This window comes from Engystomops pustulosus, chromosome 4, assembly GCF_040894005.1.
Source record: "Engystomops pustulosus chromosome 4, aEngPut4.maternal, whole genome shotgun sequence".
NCBI classification, from domain to species: Eukaryota; Metazoa; Chordata; class Amphibia; order Anura; family Leptodactylidae; genus Engystomops; species Engystomops pustulosus.
The window spans coordinates 174,808,878-174,822,670 of record NC_092414.1 but is presented as its reverse complement, the minus strand read 5'-3'; the positions used below and the strand labels follow the sequence as shown (position 1 = coordinate 174,822,670).

Below are 13,793 nucleotides of genomic sequence, written 5' to 3'. Positions count from 1 at the left end.
TGAAGAGCTATTCCCATGTGGTGTCCTGTGCTGCTGGGAACATCTCATCTGTTACCATTTTTTAACTAGTTCACAGACCGGGAGGGACAAAGAGATATAGTTTACTGCTCGCTAGCTGGCACACAGTGTACACACAGCAAAATATCTGCCACCCAAAAGACATACCCAAGGAGTCACACATCCAAGTTCATAAAGGATACCTTTTGTTTAAATCAATCGTGGTACATAAAAATTTAAGAAAATTACACCAGATTATATTATCGTATATTCAATAATAATAATAATAATAGCCAATAATCTTATAGTCAATAGCCATTTAATATTCAAACAGAAAGAAATAAGTGCAAACACAAGTAACTGATTCACTGTAAGAAAACACCAGGGAAAATCTGTCTAATAGCAATGTATAACGTGACACAGTAAAGGAGTTCTCTATATCCAAGACTTGATTGTTATATTACTTATCACTAAAGGCACCGACTTGGACTGCAGTTGTTTGGATTGCTGTTTTGGAATACAAAATAACTTACAATATGTTTCAGATACTCTTATTTTACGAAAAAGAATGTATTTTTTGAATTTAGAGAACCCCTTTAAGCTGAATTTATTATTGAACAATATACAAGTTAACAATTCAGTGCCCTGGTGATTATATGGCAATGGACATAATGCTTAAAAATGTATATATGTATATATATATATATATATATATATATATATTTATATATATAAAAGAGATATCAGGAGCAGCAAAACTGGCTTAAATGGTAAGGTGGTGCAAAGCCGTAAGTTCCGTGGCAAACGGTCTTTTGTAAATAAGTCCAAAAAATAGGCAGCATAAAACCAAAAAAACGAATAACAGGCTTTATATAGTTACACCCACAAAAAAGTTTCTTCTAATAAATGTGTGTTTCAGATAGACATTAGGTGGATATATTCTATTAAGCAACTCAAACAATAACACTTTGTGCTGCAAATCCATGATCAGATACAAAAATAAATCTCATTTACTTATATTTGATATTCCAACAGGACTTAAACAATAGGGCTTAAAGGACCATAAAGAACCCCTGCACTCCCATAGAGAATCTGTGATCAGCCATATAAATGGGGCACATTTACTCAGAACAGTGCAGTCTACTATGTGCAGTTTCCCTGTGTAGTGGGCAGGGGGCACCAGATTCAGAATTTTGACACACGTTCTTCATGGATCTGGTGCTCACTGCTCCGACTTTTTTTTGGTGCACCTTTAACATAGGACGTGCAACACACTTCTGTTGGATTTTGCATGATACATCCGACGCAGCAGGACGCTCATTTCAATACAGAAATTTATATTGCGTGAAGAATAGTGCAGCTGTGCCACATATATGTCTTTGCGCTTGAAAGAACATGCAAAGTCCGACATAAAACTGGCGCATGGGGCTTTAGTAAATCTGGGCCAATGTGTGCACAAGTCCTTACACACGGTCTAGACAAAAAGCTTTACATTTTTTCCTGTATTAGAAGGGAACCTAATAAAGCATGTTATGGAGCAGACTCAGGGAAGTAGACAGATATATACAACAGTTTTGTGGAAAAAAGATTCTATGTTGCTTTATTATTTTTTTATTTAAATTCCACTGTTTGTATTCTTTGGAGTCCAGTGGGAGGTCCTACTAAGTAATGGATATCCTCTAAATAAGTGTGTACAGAATAGATAGGCAGTTACTGAATAGGACTGCCCATTGGACTCCTAAGCATAAAAAGAGCAAAGGTTTCTAACAATGTAATATGTACAATGTACAGATTAAAACTATATATTACTGTACTCATCTCCTCCTGCACTATAACATGCTGTCTGCCGCAAGTCCCCCTTAGCTTCCCTGTATTGACAACTTCCAAAATTGACTTGTCCTGTTACCCGAACTGGAAGTGAGGATGAGTTTTCAACCTGTGTTCCATAGATTGCTGCGGAATTTCCAGAATGGCTGAAAGTCTCCCAATCAGATATGTCCTTAATAGGAAAGCTCCCATAATGCCTATTGTGATCAATCAGAACTCTGAGTTCTATAGATATCAGGGTCATTCTTTCTATGTGACCATTTTGATACATGAGTTTCAACATGTTTTACAAATGGTGAACATATGTGTAGGAAAATATATTACATCCCCACATGTTAGATGTCTTGTGCATTTTATGAAAAGAACAAGATTTCCCAAACATTGTGCAATATGCAAAGCTCACCCATCCAAAACAAGAAACATATAATATACATGTGGCCCAAAAATATAAAGCAAAGCTCCCAATTGTGGACTGTCTACCATTATAACAAAAACATTATTATTATACTGCCAAATTCCAAAGCTATAAGATTGCTGGCAGAAAAAAAATGGTTATTGCTAAAGCCTGATCAGTGTATTGAGCAATATCTTTTATCTAGATATCTAAAGACACATCTTTGAAAACAGAAAGACCAGAAATATTTTATAAACTGAGAAAAATCAGATTAGTCTTCATTCAAATTCATGCAGTTGGGTTCCATTTCTGAAACTGTTAAAAAAAATGTCAAAGTAGTGGAACATGCTACCCTATGTTGTCCTATTAATTGTCTGTCCCCATGTAACGTCTGAAAACCCTCATTATAATCTGTGGAGTCAGTTGCATGCTGCCACCATAAGGTATCTATCATGTCATGGAACTGGCCAACCAACCAATGTCAATTTTGTTAGGATGGAGCAGAACAGGGAAAAAAGTCACATGTGAACTTTTATCAAGTATAAAAGCAAAGTATCTTAACCCCTTCATACCTTCCACATTTATAGGCAATACATGTGCTTTCATATATGTAATAATAAAAAATGGAGATCTGATTTCCTCCCTATGTTGTTCTTACTTAATTTTTCAATAGCCCACTCTACGAAACATAACATTCTCTTCTTCTGCCCAAGTGACAGTGAGTACTACTTGACCTGATTACATCAATTATTTAACAACACTCTAAAATATGACAAATATTTACTGAGAAAAATAGTCTCAAGTGAAGGCTTGTTTACAACTGTAGTAACGTCATGGTGATACTATGCTAAAAATGTACAATAAAATTGCCCTGAAAAAGGACCTCTCAGTGTCCCTGACTTTATATATGGTTTAGGTGTATACAGGCGGTCCCCTACTTAAGAACACTCGACTTACATACGACCCATAGTTACAAACGGACCTCTGGATATTGGTAATTTCTTGTACTTTAGTCCTAGGCTACAATAATCAGCTGTAACAGTTATCACAGGTGTCTGTAATGAAGCTTTATTGTTAATATTGATTCTTATGACAACCCAACATTTTTAAAATCCAATTGTCACAGAGACCAAAAAAGTTCTGGCTGGGATTACAATGATAAAATATACAGTTTCGATTTACATACAAACTCAACTTAAGAACAAACCTACAGACCCTATCTTGTATGTAACCCGGGGACTGCCTGTACATTGTATTGTAATCGGTGCAGCCACAAGTGGTAGGAAATCAACCACTTAAAGCAAACAAAAAAGGCTAGAAATACTCACCTCCGTTCCCCTTCATCTTGATCTCCGGCACTGTCCGGCGTTAGCCTCGACACACTGGGATCCCCTAGAAAAGAAAGTTATAATTAGCAGCACGGAGCGCGGGGACAAGATGTGCAGTGCTCTGGTCTGCTAATTATGCACGCCCTCGCAACCATCCGCTCCTATACTGAATGAATGGGAGAAGGAGGTGACATCACCCGAGGGGCGTGAATTCACGCCTGATGCTTTACGTCTGCTCCCTCTCCGAGCACGGCAGAGGGAGATGCGAGGGTGTGCATAATTAGCAGCCCTGATGAAGGGAAACAGAGGTGAGTATTTCTAGCCTTTTTTTGTTTTTTTTCAGTGGTTGATTTCCTTAAAGTTCTACTCAGGAGTAAAATAAGCTTGGAACAATTTTCAAGTAGTCCTTCTCATCTACCTAATACAGAAGTCATGTGTTCTTATGTTCATATGTTTCTGTATTCTTCTTAATATGGCATCTGACCTTTGCTTAAATAGTTATCTGCATGATCTGCATTACCAGACTTCTATGTCACCTTACAACACCAATACATTTACGTCTATCAGATTACTTGTATTGACTAAACCGGCCAGTCAAAGTCAAAAGAGGTCTTGTTAACATATGCAGTCACACACTTCACCCTATATGTCATCGTTAGGCACTAGGAATGGCAGCAAAGCACGTGATTGATCAAGCTATAGAAGTCTACCATTAAAAAAACGGAAGTCAATGCATCAAGACTGTCTGTGTAAAGGGGCTCAATATACTCTTGTCAGTGGGTTGCAATGCACACATATATATATACATTTGTGAGTTCGTAGCTTTTGTCAGCTTTAGTGAGATTGATTTCAGAATGAACGCCGTAGATAATCCTGATCAGGCTCCTCTTCATCTTCCTCATCATCAAGGTAAACAATGGCTACTCTCTTATCATCAGTGACCATGTGACCTTGTTGGACAATTCTTTGCAGTTGCACAGTTTTGTCAATTTCAGACAATTCACCAACAACCTGTTGGGATGTGACACTATAAGGAATCTGAGAGACAACAGCAATTTCATCCTCCCCATATCCACTTTCAGCCACCTCGGAATCATCTTTTAATTCGCTGTATGATTGACTAATGTCTCTATGTCCTTCAGTAACCACCATACTTCTTTCTTGGGTGCCATCATCTCCTGAATGATGTGTGGCAATTTTAGTTATATCCATTTGAAATGTGAATGACTTTTCTGTTGGACCCAGTTTAATATGTTTTATTGATCTCTCACTCTCAGTGGACTCTCCAGATGGAGATGTGACCATATACTCGGATGATTCATAGGATTCTTTAGTTGGTCCTTCAAACATTACTTCTTCTGATGTATGACTTTCTGACATATCAGGAGAACCCAGTTGCATATGTCTAATAAATATGTTTTTATCTTCCACATGGGAACCGTCTTCTCTAATCTGAAAATTTGATGAGATTGGACCTTCAAAGATAATTTGCTCTCGGTTTGGACTTAATTTAATATGGTGAACAGATGTGTTGATGTTGGGCTGATCTTTTGACTCAACTAAACTCACAGTATGTTCAGATGACTGTGGTTCAGAAACATAGCCACGGTACTTAATTTGTTTTGCTACTTGGACTTTCTGAGTAGCAGAGTTATATTCAGTAGGAACTTCATTATCAGTGGTATCTAAAGTGATATTAAGATCATGAGGTTGTGGCATAGACCCTTCAAATAAAACTTCCTGACTCAGTCCACCAGAGTTTATCTTAAAAGATGATACCGTTTTACTGGCCCCAACAACATAATTATTCTCCTGTATTATTCTCTCTTGAACTCCACTCTGATTTCCCCCATAAGCCAATGTTTCAGGAACTTGGCTTACACTGTCTGCATAGTCATCTTTAATGGCTAAGTCTCCTGGGACCTTTTGTCCATTGCCGGTTGTTTTGAAAATAGGTCCATGAAATATAATCTGTTCTGCTTGAAAATTTTCTGTTGGACTTATTTTGATATGTCTAATAGATACATTTTGCTCTGAAGTGTCTTGTGTATTTTTTGCCAAGTCCAGTTTAAGTGTATCTGAAACAGGGCCCTCAAAGATGATCTGCTTCCTAGAGCTTCCAATTGTTAAGTGATGCTCAGACCTGTTTACTTCTGTTGAAGACAGTTCACAAGCTGAGTCATGTTCTGATCCGACTGTCCCATGTGTGACTTGCTCATTTGGGCTAAATTCAATGTTTTTTATGAATTTACCTGCATCGGTGGAGAGTTGCCCTATAGACAATTCTTTTGTAGGACTGAAATGGATGCTTGTGGTAGTTGGCCCTTTGACACTAATCTCTTCGGTATAATGCTCCTCATTGTTATTGCTTCCTTTGGTGACAAAATGATACGATTCTTGATAGTTATCAGATTCTTTTGCAAAGGAAAGACTTTCTTTTTGCAGGAAAGATTTTAAGTCATCAGAGGATTTTATATTTGACGCATGTATAGTTGTCACCTCACTTTGAACACCCTCTGCTAGCTCTGATATATCGATATCATCAGCATCTACTGTTTGTGATACATTAATTTCTGCTACGATTGTGACCACGCCGCTTTCTTCAGTTTGTCCAACTTTTTTGATATCCACTGCCAAACTGCTGCTTTGTGTTTGTTCTCCGCTGGTTAGTGCTGACAGTTCATCAACAAGGTCTTGTGGAAGTTTTCCTTGTAGACAGTCCAAGGCACCTTTCAGTTTTTCCTGTGGATCTTTAACATCTTTTGACAGAAGATCAATTATAGATGACTTCATTTCTTGTGGCACCTCAATTTTTCTCTCAATTACAATACTTTCAGTGTGCAACTGCTCTTTTTCATCTTCATTGCTCCAGCTCTTTCTGTTTTCATCAGATGTGTCTCTGCCAGCTGAGCTTTGCTCTGTGGCCAGGGCATTTTTTAGAAGCTCGCTCAAGCTCTTTCGACCTTGGGATCCCTGTAGGAACTCATCTTGCCAAGAATACTTAAGCTGAGCTTCTTCCTCGGTGTGGATCTGACCTCGTAGAGTCTCTTCTTCCTCCTCTTCTTCTAGGTATGCATTATCATCAGGAACATAAACAAAGTAATCTGTTTCCTCATCAATATGCCCACCCTCTGTTACTTCTTCAACTTTAGAAGAACTTTCTCTGACCAGAGGTTCATCTTGCTGCTTTTTTGTTGGTATTGAGGATTCTTGCTTCGAAGTTACTGATTCTTCTATATTGTAGTAATCCTCTGCTTCTTCTACATGAAATGGTGTAGGGAAATCTCCCTTATCATATTCAATTGTTCCAAATGACTCTTCAAGTATCTCTACATTAATCGACTTCCCTGCCCCTGTCTTTAATCCAGAATGGATTACATTCCCTATCCATTCTTCTGCTTGTTCTCCAGTGACATCCTTTAAAACAGTTTTCTTTGTTGTCCTGCTTTCTATTTCTTCGGGTAAGCTCCCAGTTGATCCTGGCGCGGTTCTTTGTGGTGACGTAGTCGTTGTTGTGTTCCATAAATCGGTTAGGTCAGGTTCATCAAACAAATCTATTTCTTCTGTTGTTTTTGACTCCACAAAAATGTGTGTTTTTTTGAAACCATCACTGCATTGCTCCTCCTTTTCTACATAAGTTACATTAGAATCATCCAGGGCAGTGGGTTGACCAAATTGCTTTAGAATATCTGCAACTATAGCTTTTTTCCCGCTATGTTTGGATGAATCACCTTCCAATTCAGAATCCATTTTGTACTTTGCAGTGTCTTCGTCATTTTTGAGAGGAGCTTGAATTACCTCTTCATCCTTAAGAGGAGCTCCTTCATTCACAGTAGTTTGTTTAGAGCTTCCAAGAAATTCCACGTTCTCCACTTTAGATCTAACTTCACTTTTCCTATCTACATACTTAATTGGGATATCCAGGACAATTTGTTCTCCCTGCTTAATTCCTCCTGATATAGTTGTATTAAATCCAATGTCCCGTTGTGTCTTCTCAACAGAAGAAAAGCTATCTACATTTCCATGGAAAGTGCTTTTGTCATTCACATACTTATGGCTTTGTAGTGTATTATCCTCTATATGACCTTTTTGAGTACTGCTTTCTGATTTTCTTGCATCTAGTTGTATTGGTATTTCTAACACAATTTGCTGGTCTGATCCTGATTTATTTTCCCCAAGTACAACAGATTTTCTCACATGAGTAGTCTCATGGGTGTCTACTTTTGATCCTGCTGCAACGTTCATCTCACCATCTTCAACTTTTTCTAACTCCTCCTTTCGTTTTTTGGCTTGTTCTCTTTTCTTCCTTTCCTTTTTGACTGGAATCTCTTGTAGTTTAGGTTCTTGAATAGTTTCTTTTGTCACTGATTCTGCAATACTTGTTGCTTCTTCACTAAATGCAGTATCCTTTTTGGAATACTGGTAATTAGTTTCCAGGTTCTGTTGTATTTTTTCAATAGGCTTTGAAGTTACTTTACTTTCTTCATTTACTTTTGTTTCTAATGTCCTTTGTGTGATGAAATCCTGTTTTTTATCTTCTGTCCTTCTATGTGCATCTAGTTTTTTGGCCTCTTTGGAATGAGTTCTTGGACGAGCAACTGGTTTAAGATCTTTAACTTTCTCCTCTTTTTTTGTTTCCCTTATTATTGTAGACTGTGTTGATGAATATGGTGTGAAAACCGTGGTTTGCACTGGGCGATATACAGTCTGTGGGAAATCATTTGTGCTTGTTATATTATATCGTGAAGAGACTCCTGTGTCCCATCTTCTGCTTTTGTCTTGAGCAGTGTTTTCATACACACGTGATACATAAGAACTACTTGCATTACCCAGGCTTGAGTATTTTGGTGTAATTTGTTGTTGTGGTACAGTGCGGGTTAAAAATCTGTCTACATGCATGGTGTCTTTATTTCTCATTCCTTCTTTGCATCTTGTAGGAGGGTACTCTGTTCCTCTGTGAGAGTATTTTGTTGATTCCTCAAAGGTTGATGTTATGTATCCTAGATAAAATATACCAAATATTAGTCATCATTTAGATTTTTGTGTGGCATGCTTTGTTTTTTTATGCATAATATAATAATACATATATACAAGTCCCGGGACTTTATGTAATCAATAGCTGAAACAACAAGTGTTTATTAAAAGGATTTCGCTGTAATTGAAACATATACCCTATCTATACAATAGGACATGAATGTCTGATTGCTGAGGGTTAAACCCTTGGCACTGCCAGCAATAACAGAGGGACTAATGTCTCCTGAAATGTCTGAATGGAGTACAGGTGCACATTTGCTTTTTTGGATCTTATAACTACAGCTGTAGCAGCCATTGCAGCTGCTTTGGGGCCCATGGTGTCATGGGGCCGTGTCACCTGACCTGCCAATGTAAAGAATGGAGCATGTGCACCATCATATACATATTATACTGCACATAGCACAGTAATATGTATATAACAGGTCACACCTTCCACATATTCCAACACATATGAGCTGCTAATGTAAAGAATGGAGCATGTGCACCATTATATACATATTATACTGCACATAGCACAGTAATATGTATATAACAGGACACACCTTCTAGATATTCCAACACCTAAGATAAGAAATGTTTGGGGAAGGGGTGACAGGACAGGAATATCTGATCTCTACTTCCTGCTGTCTACTTCCTCCATGTTGGCTGCATTAAAGTACATCTGTTGCCTCTGACACTAGGATTAGAAGACTGCCTTAGTGAATGCATACGCTATGTGTGTGGTGTATAAGTTTATGTGTGTGTATATAAGTAGAAAGAGTAAATGTTTGTATATATGAGTGTATAAATGTGTGTGTAAAATTATGTATATATTTTTGTAAAATATACTTTGTAGAAGTCTGCCGTAGGGACCCAGCCTTTCCTAGTTATGCCACTGTCTCAGGGACATCATACAAGGAGGACTGATCCATAGATCCCATAGAAATAAGTAAAGTAATGGTTTAGCAAGTGCAACTGTGCTTAATTTTAAATGGACGGCTTTTATACCGGCGGCTCTCGAGCTGTCAAATACCGCAATTAGGGGTAAAATAGGGAAGTTTTAGAATGTATGATTATTGGAAAGAAGGGTACTATTTTATTACTTTTTATAATTCATTTAATTAATTATTTATTGAATCTCAAGTGAAATTTATATTTACGTTTATTGGTGTTTTTTTCTGTTCTATGTTATATGTGTTTTTTTATGTTTTTTTATGTGAGTTTTTTATATATGTGATGTCTTGTTGATTGATGTATTGCGGATGTGACACTTTAAGTTCCCGTTTGGGATAATAAAGTATTATTATTATTATTATCCCCCTGTACTCCCAATCTCTGGTAGCCCTAATAGTCAGCAAGCAGACATATATCCACTATATCTTTCAACACACTATACTTGTGTATCAAGTGCAAATAAGAAGTGTGCATCTATATACATTGTAGTGCAAGTGTATTTGAGCACTATTAATATACAGTGAGTTCTTCAATATCCTCATTTCTAACAAGCGGATAAGAGCAACCAAGCAGCTATGACATTGTCATTGAAAAACATTAGTATTCAACTGGATTTTACAAAGTCTTTTTTACAGCAAAGTCATATATCACTTTTTGGATATGTCACCAAATGTCTAACCTGCCATCACTGTGTGCAGTGCCAAGCATTGTAATAGTATTATTTTACAGCTTGATAAGAAAGAAAAAAATGCTTGGTGCTATTTTCATGCTATGGCCTTAGCAAGTACTGCAAGTTTAGTGTGGAATAGAGGTGCACTAAACTTGACTACTACTAACAGTTGTCCTTCACAAGCTAGCCCCTATAACCAGGCTAACTTGTTGATCGGTGGGTGTCTCAGTGATGAGAACAGGGGTCCGTCATACCACCCTGGCATGCCAAAAGAGTGGAATTTAGCAGCCAGGCACATGGGGTCCAACTGGGGTCCAACTGAGACCCCCACTGTTCATCAAGTTAGCCGCTATCACTGGACAACCTCTTGCATAGGGGGCGAGGTAATATGTATGCACATTGTTTTATAACTCATAAATGGTGTTGCCCATATACTTTTGGTCTTGAAGAGCAGTAGTCCCAAATCTTTTTTCCCCTGAGACTAGTACTGCATATTGTTGATTTGTCAGAGCAATTCCTACCTGCAGGCCTGTCCCTCACTGAATGTTCAGTCCAGATTACTGTGCCCTTTTTGCTTTCTGCCTCCAGCAGTGCCCTATAATAGAGAGAAAGAACTGATAATTAAAAGTAAGATACAAAAGTATAACATGTACAGTGATATGCTTTGTTCACCTGCAGAAAATTCATCCCTTGAGAAAAGGAATTAATATTCATTAACTTTTTAACAGAATTTGCATTAACAAGCCAATACATGAAACTTTGTAATATAACTTATCAAAGCAAAGTGTTTCCTTCTCCAGAAAGAAATAAGGAAAGCAATGCCAGCTCTAACATTCAGACAATGTATAATTAGACCAACTCCTTACGCCGGTCTATCTGTCTTTGGAGCCATTGTCAGATTCATTAAAGGACATCTACTGCCAGGATGAAGGAGTGTAAACCAAGCACACTGACATACTGGTGTGTACCCCCTCTGGCAGGATCTGTTCTTTTTTTAACTTCTTATGCCCTGGTTTTTTTTTATTAGAAAAAAGGCTTTTAAAGTGATGCAAATGAGCCTGAGGCTCATTTGCATAATTTTAAAAGCCGTTTAAAAAAACAAACAAGGGCATAAGAAGATTAAAGAAGAGTGGATCCTGGCGAGGGGGCACACATAAGTATGTCAGTGTGCTTGTCTTAAAATCCTTGATCCTGGTGGTAGATTTTTAGTAAATCAAGGGTTAAGCAATGTAAGTTTTTGAACCCATTTTCATTTTGTAATCCCTCCTAGAATGTATAAAGCATTGTGTAATGGGGCACCGTGTTCCAACCGCTAAGTGATTGGACAGATGGTGTGGAAGATCTGGCTGCTGTTGTCAGGACTTTGTACAGCCATAGAGAAGGCTATATAAGCAGCAGGACAGCACACATGTGGCAGCGGGGGCTCACAACTAATCTGAAGCTCTAAGCTCCTGAGATTGTAGACCCAAAATAAAAGCAGACTCATATTTGACACCATCCTGCTGGGATTCGGAAACTGACTCACCGCTTCGCTCTGACGTGAGATAATGTTTTTTCAGTATGTGAGGTGTGAATAAAAAATAAGAGCCAACATACCAACCACACCCTGCGGGAAAGGGAGCCATTGGAAATGTAACGTGACCCTGAGGACAGGTGGTGGGAGAGAGGGGCAGATTCAATTTACATTTGTCTCATGCATCTCTATCACTGACAGAGCATATAAATAAATTAGCTTAATAAATAGCATTTAAAACAAGATACCTACAAACAAGAAGACATATCCATTTCCTGCACTTCTCAGCTTTAGTGCTGTACATTATGATTCCAGATTTAGGGCCGTGTAAATAGCATTTAGGGTTTAGGATTGAATTTTGATATTAATTTCCCTTGGCCACAAATATGCTTGCCACATTTTTAGTGGTTTGTGCTAAGTGACCTTTGCCCATCAGAGAAATAGCAATTTTGGGAAAAAAACATCAATATGTTTTTTTCTTTTTTTGTCTTTTGGCACCCTGAAAAGAATCACCTTACCAGACTACCTTAGACCCTTAATCATTAACGTTGTGGATTGGCTCTATCACACAGATGTGCATCTTCCTGGGAAGGGCCAATCACTTTCCGGCCCCTTGCCGTTCCAGTTGCTTCCATGGCAGGTGTGTGTAGTGGCTGGCTCCCCCTGGTGACACAAGCATTTTTAGGGTTGAGTGTTTTCCTCCATGAAGAGCCTACTGTATCTGTCCTGCATTATTCTATTTACATTTTTTTACATGTATAGCGGCCTGGACACTTTTTGTAGTGAAATGTTATAAGGTCTTATTTTTGGAGTAAGGCTTTTATATGAAGAATACTCCAAAAATCCAGAAAAATCATGCAAGGGCCGATTTTTGGCACAGGTCGTAATTTCAGAGAAACAGTACATGTGGTTATGTTGCACAGAGATAATACAGAGAGTCGTCAGCTCTCTACATTATCTCTGTGCTTCTGCTGTGTGTAGCAGTGTGATGATGTCATCTGCAGTTTCCTTCCCAATACAGTTCAAATTTATAACCCTCATCCACAAAGCTCTTCATAATGCTGTACCTCCCTATCTCTCTTCTCTCATGTCAGTCTATCGCCCAACCCGTGCTCTTCGATCCGCCAGTGATCTTAGATTATTCTCTTCCTTAATTCCAACTTCCCACGCACGTCTCCAGAGCTGCATCAATTCTCTGGAATGCCCTACCCCAGTCTATCAGACTAATACCCAATCCCAATGCTTAAAACATTCTCTTAAAACTCATTTATTTAGGCAGGCCTATCAGACTTGCCAACTGCATGCAAAACTATAACTCTTTATTAATCAGTTCTGAGTACTCCCATGTCTGTTATCCGTAAAATACTTCTCTGAAGTCCCACTGACTTTTGACTTTGTATAAAAAATGTCATCTGATTGCTGGTTCAAGCAGCAGCATTTTTATTTATTGAATTATTTTCATTCTGTTCCTTTATAAAGCTGGACCATTATACAAGCTCTTATACCTCTTGTGTCATCCCCCTCATCCACATTGACTGTAAGCTCTTATGAGCAGGACCCTCACTCCTATTCTTTTAAATGAGTTATGTTGTTATTCTGTAATGTATTATTATATTTGTATGTTCCCCAGGATCTGTAAAGCGCTAAAGAATTTGATGGCGCTATATAAATAAAGATTATTATTATTGTTCTCATCTGCCTGCTGCCTTCAGTATTACACGCAGAAAAAGAAGTGAATTGAGGAGAGGTAAGTATTTGTGTTTATTATTTTTGGATTAAGCAGCAGCAAGAAAAAAAGGTGGGGGTCGCAAAGAGAGGGAGAGCTGATGGGGTCACAAAGAGAGGGAGAGCTGATGGGGTCACAAAGAGAGGGAGAGCTGATGGGGTCACAAAGAGAGGGAGAGCTGATGGGGTCACAAAGAGAGGGAGAACTGATGGGGTCACAAAGAGAGGGAGAGCTGATGGGGTCACAAAGAGAGGGAGAGCTGATGGGGTCACAAAGAGAGGGAGAGCTGATGGGGTCACAAAGAGAGGGAGAGCTGATGGGGTCACAAAGAGAGGGAGAGCTGATGGGGGCACAATAAGAGGCAGAGCTGA

The 13,793-nt window shown here is 38.4% G+C and overlaps 1 protein-coding gene across 1 annotated transcript in view; it reads right to left on the bottom strand.

The window, feature by feature from the left end:
- Positions 1-299: 299 nt before the first annotated feature.
- Positions 300-13,793, bottom strand: part of SYNM (synemin) — a 48,836-nt gene continuing 35,342 nt past the window's right edge. Inside the window, exons 3-4 of the mRNA XM_072148583.1 lie at positions 10,705-10,778; positions 300-8,546 (exon numbers count right to left, since the gene is read on the bottom strand). Coding sequence (XP_072004684.1) covers positions 4,396-8,546; positions 10,705-10,778 — 4,225 coding nt within the window. The 3' untranslated portion in view covers positions 300-4,395. The remainder of the gene's footprint in view (positions 8,547-10,704; positions 10,779-13,793) is intronic.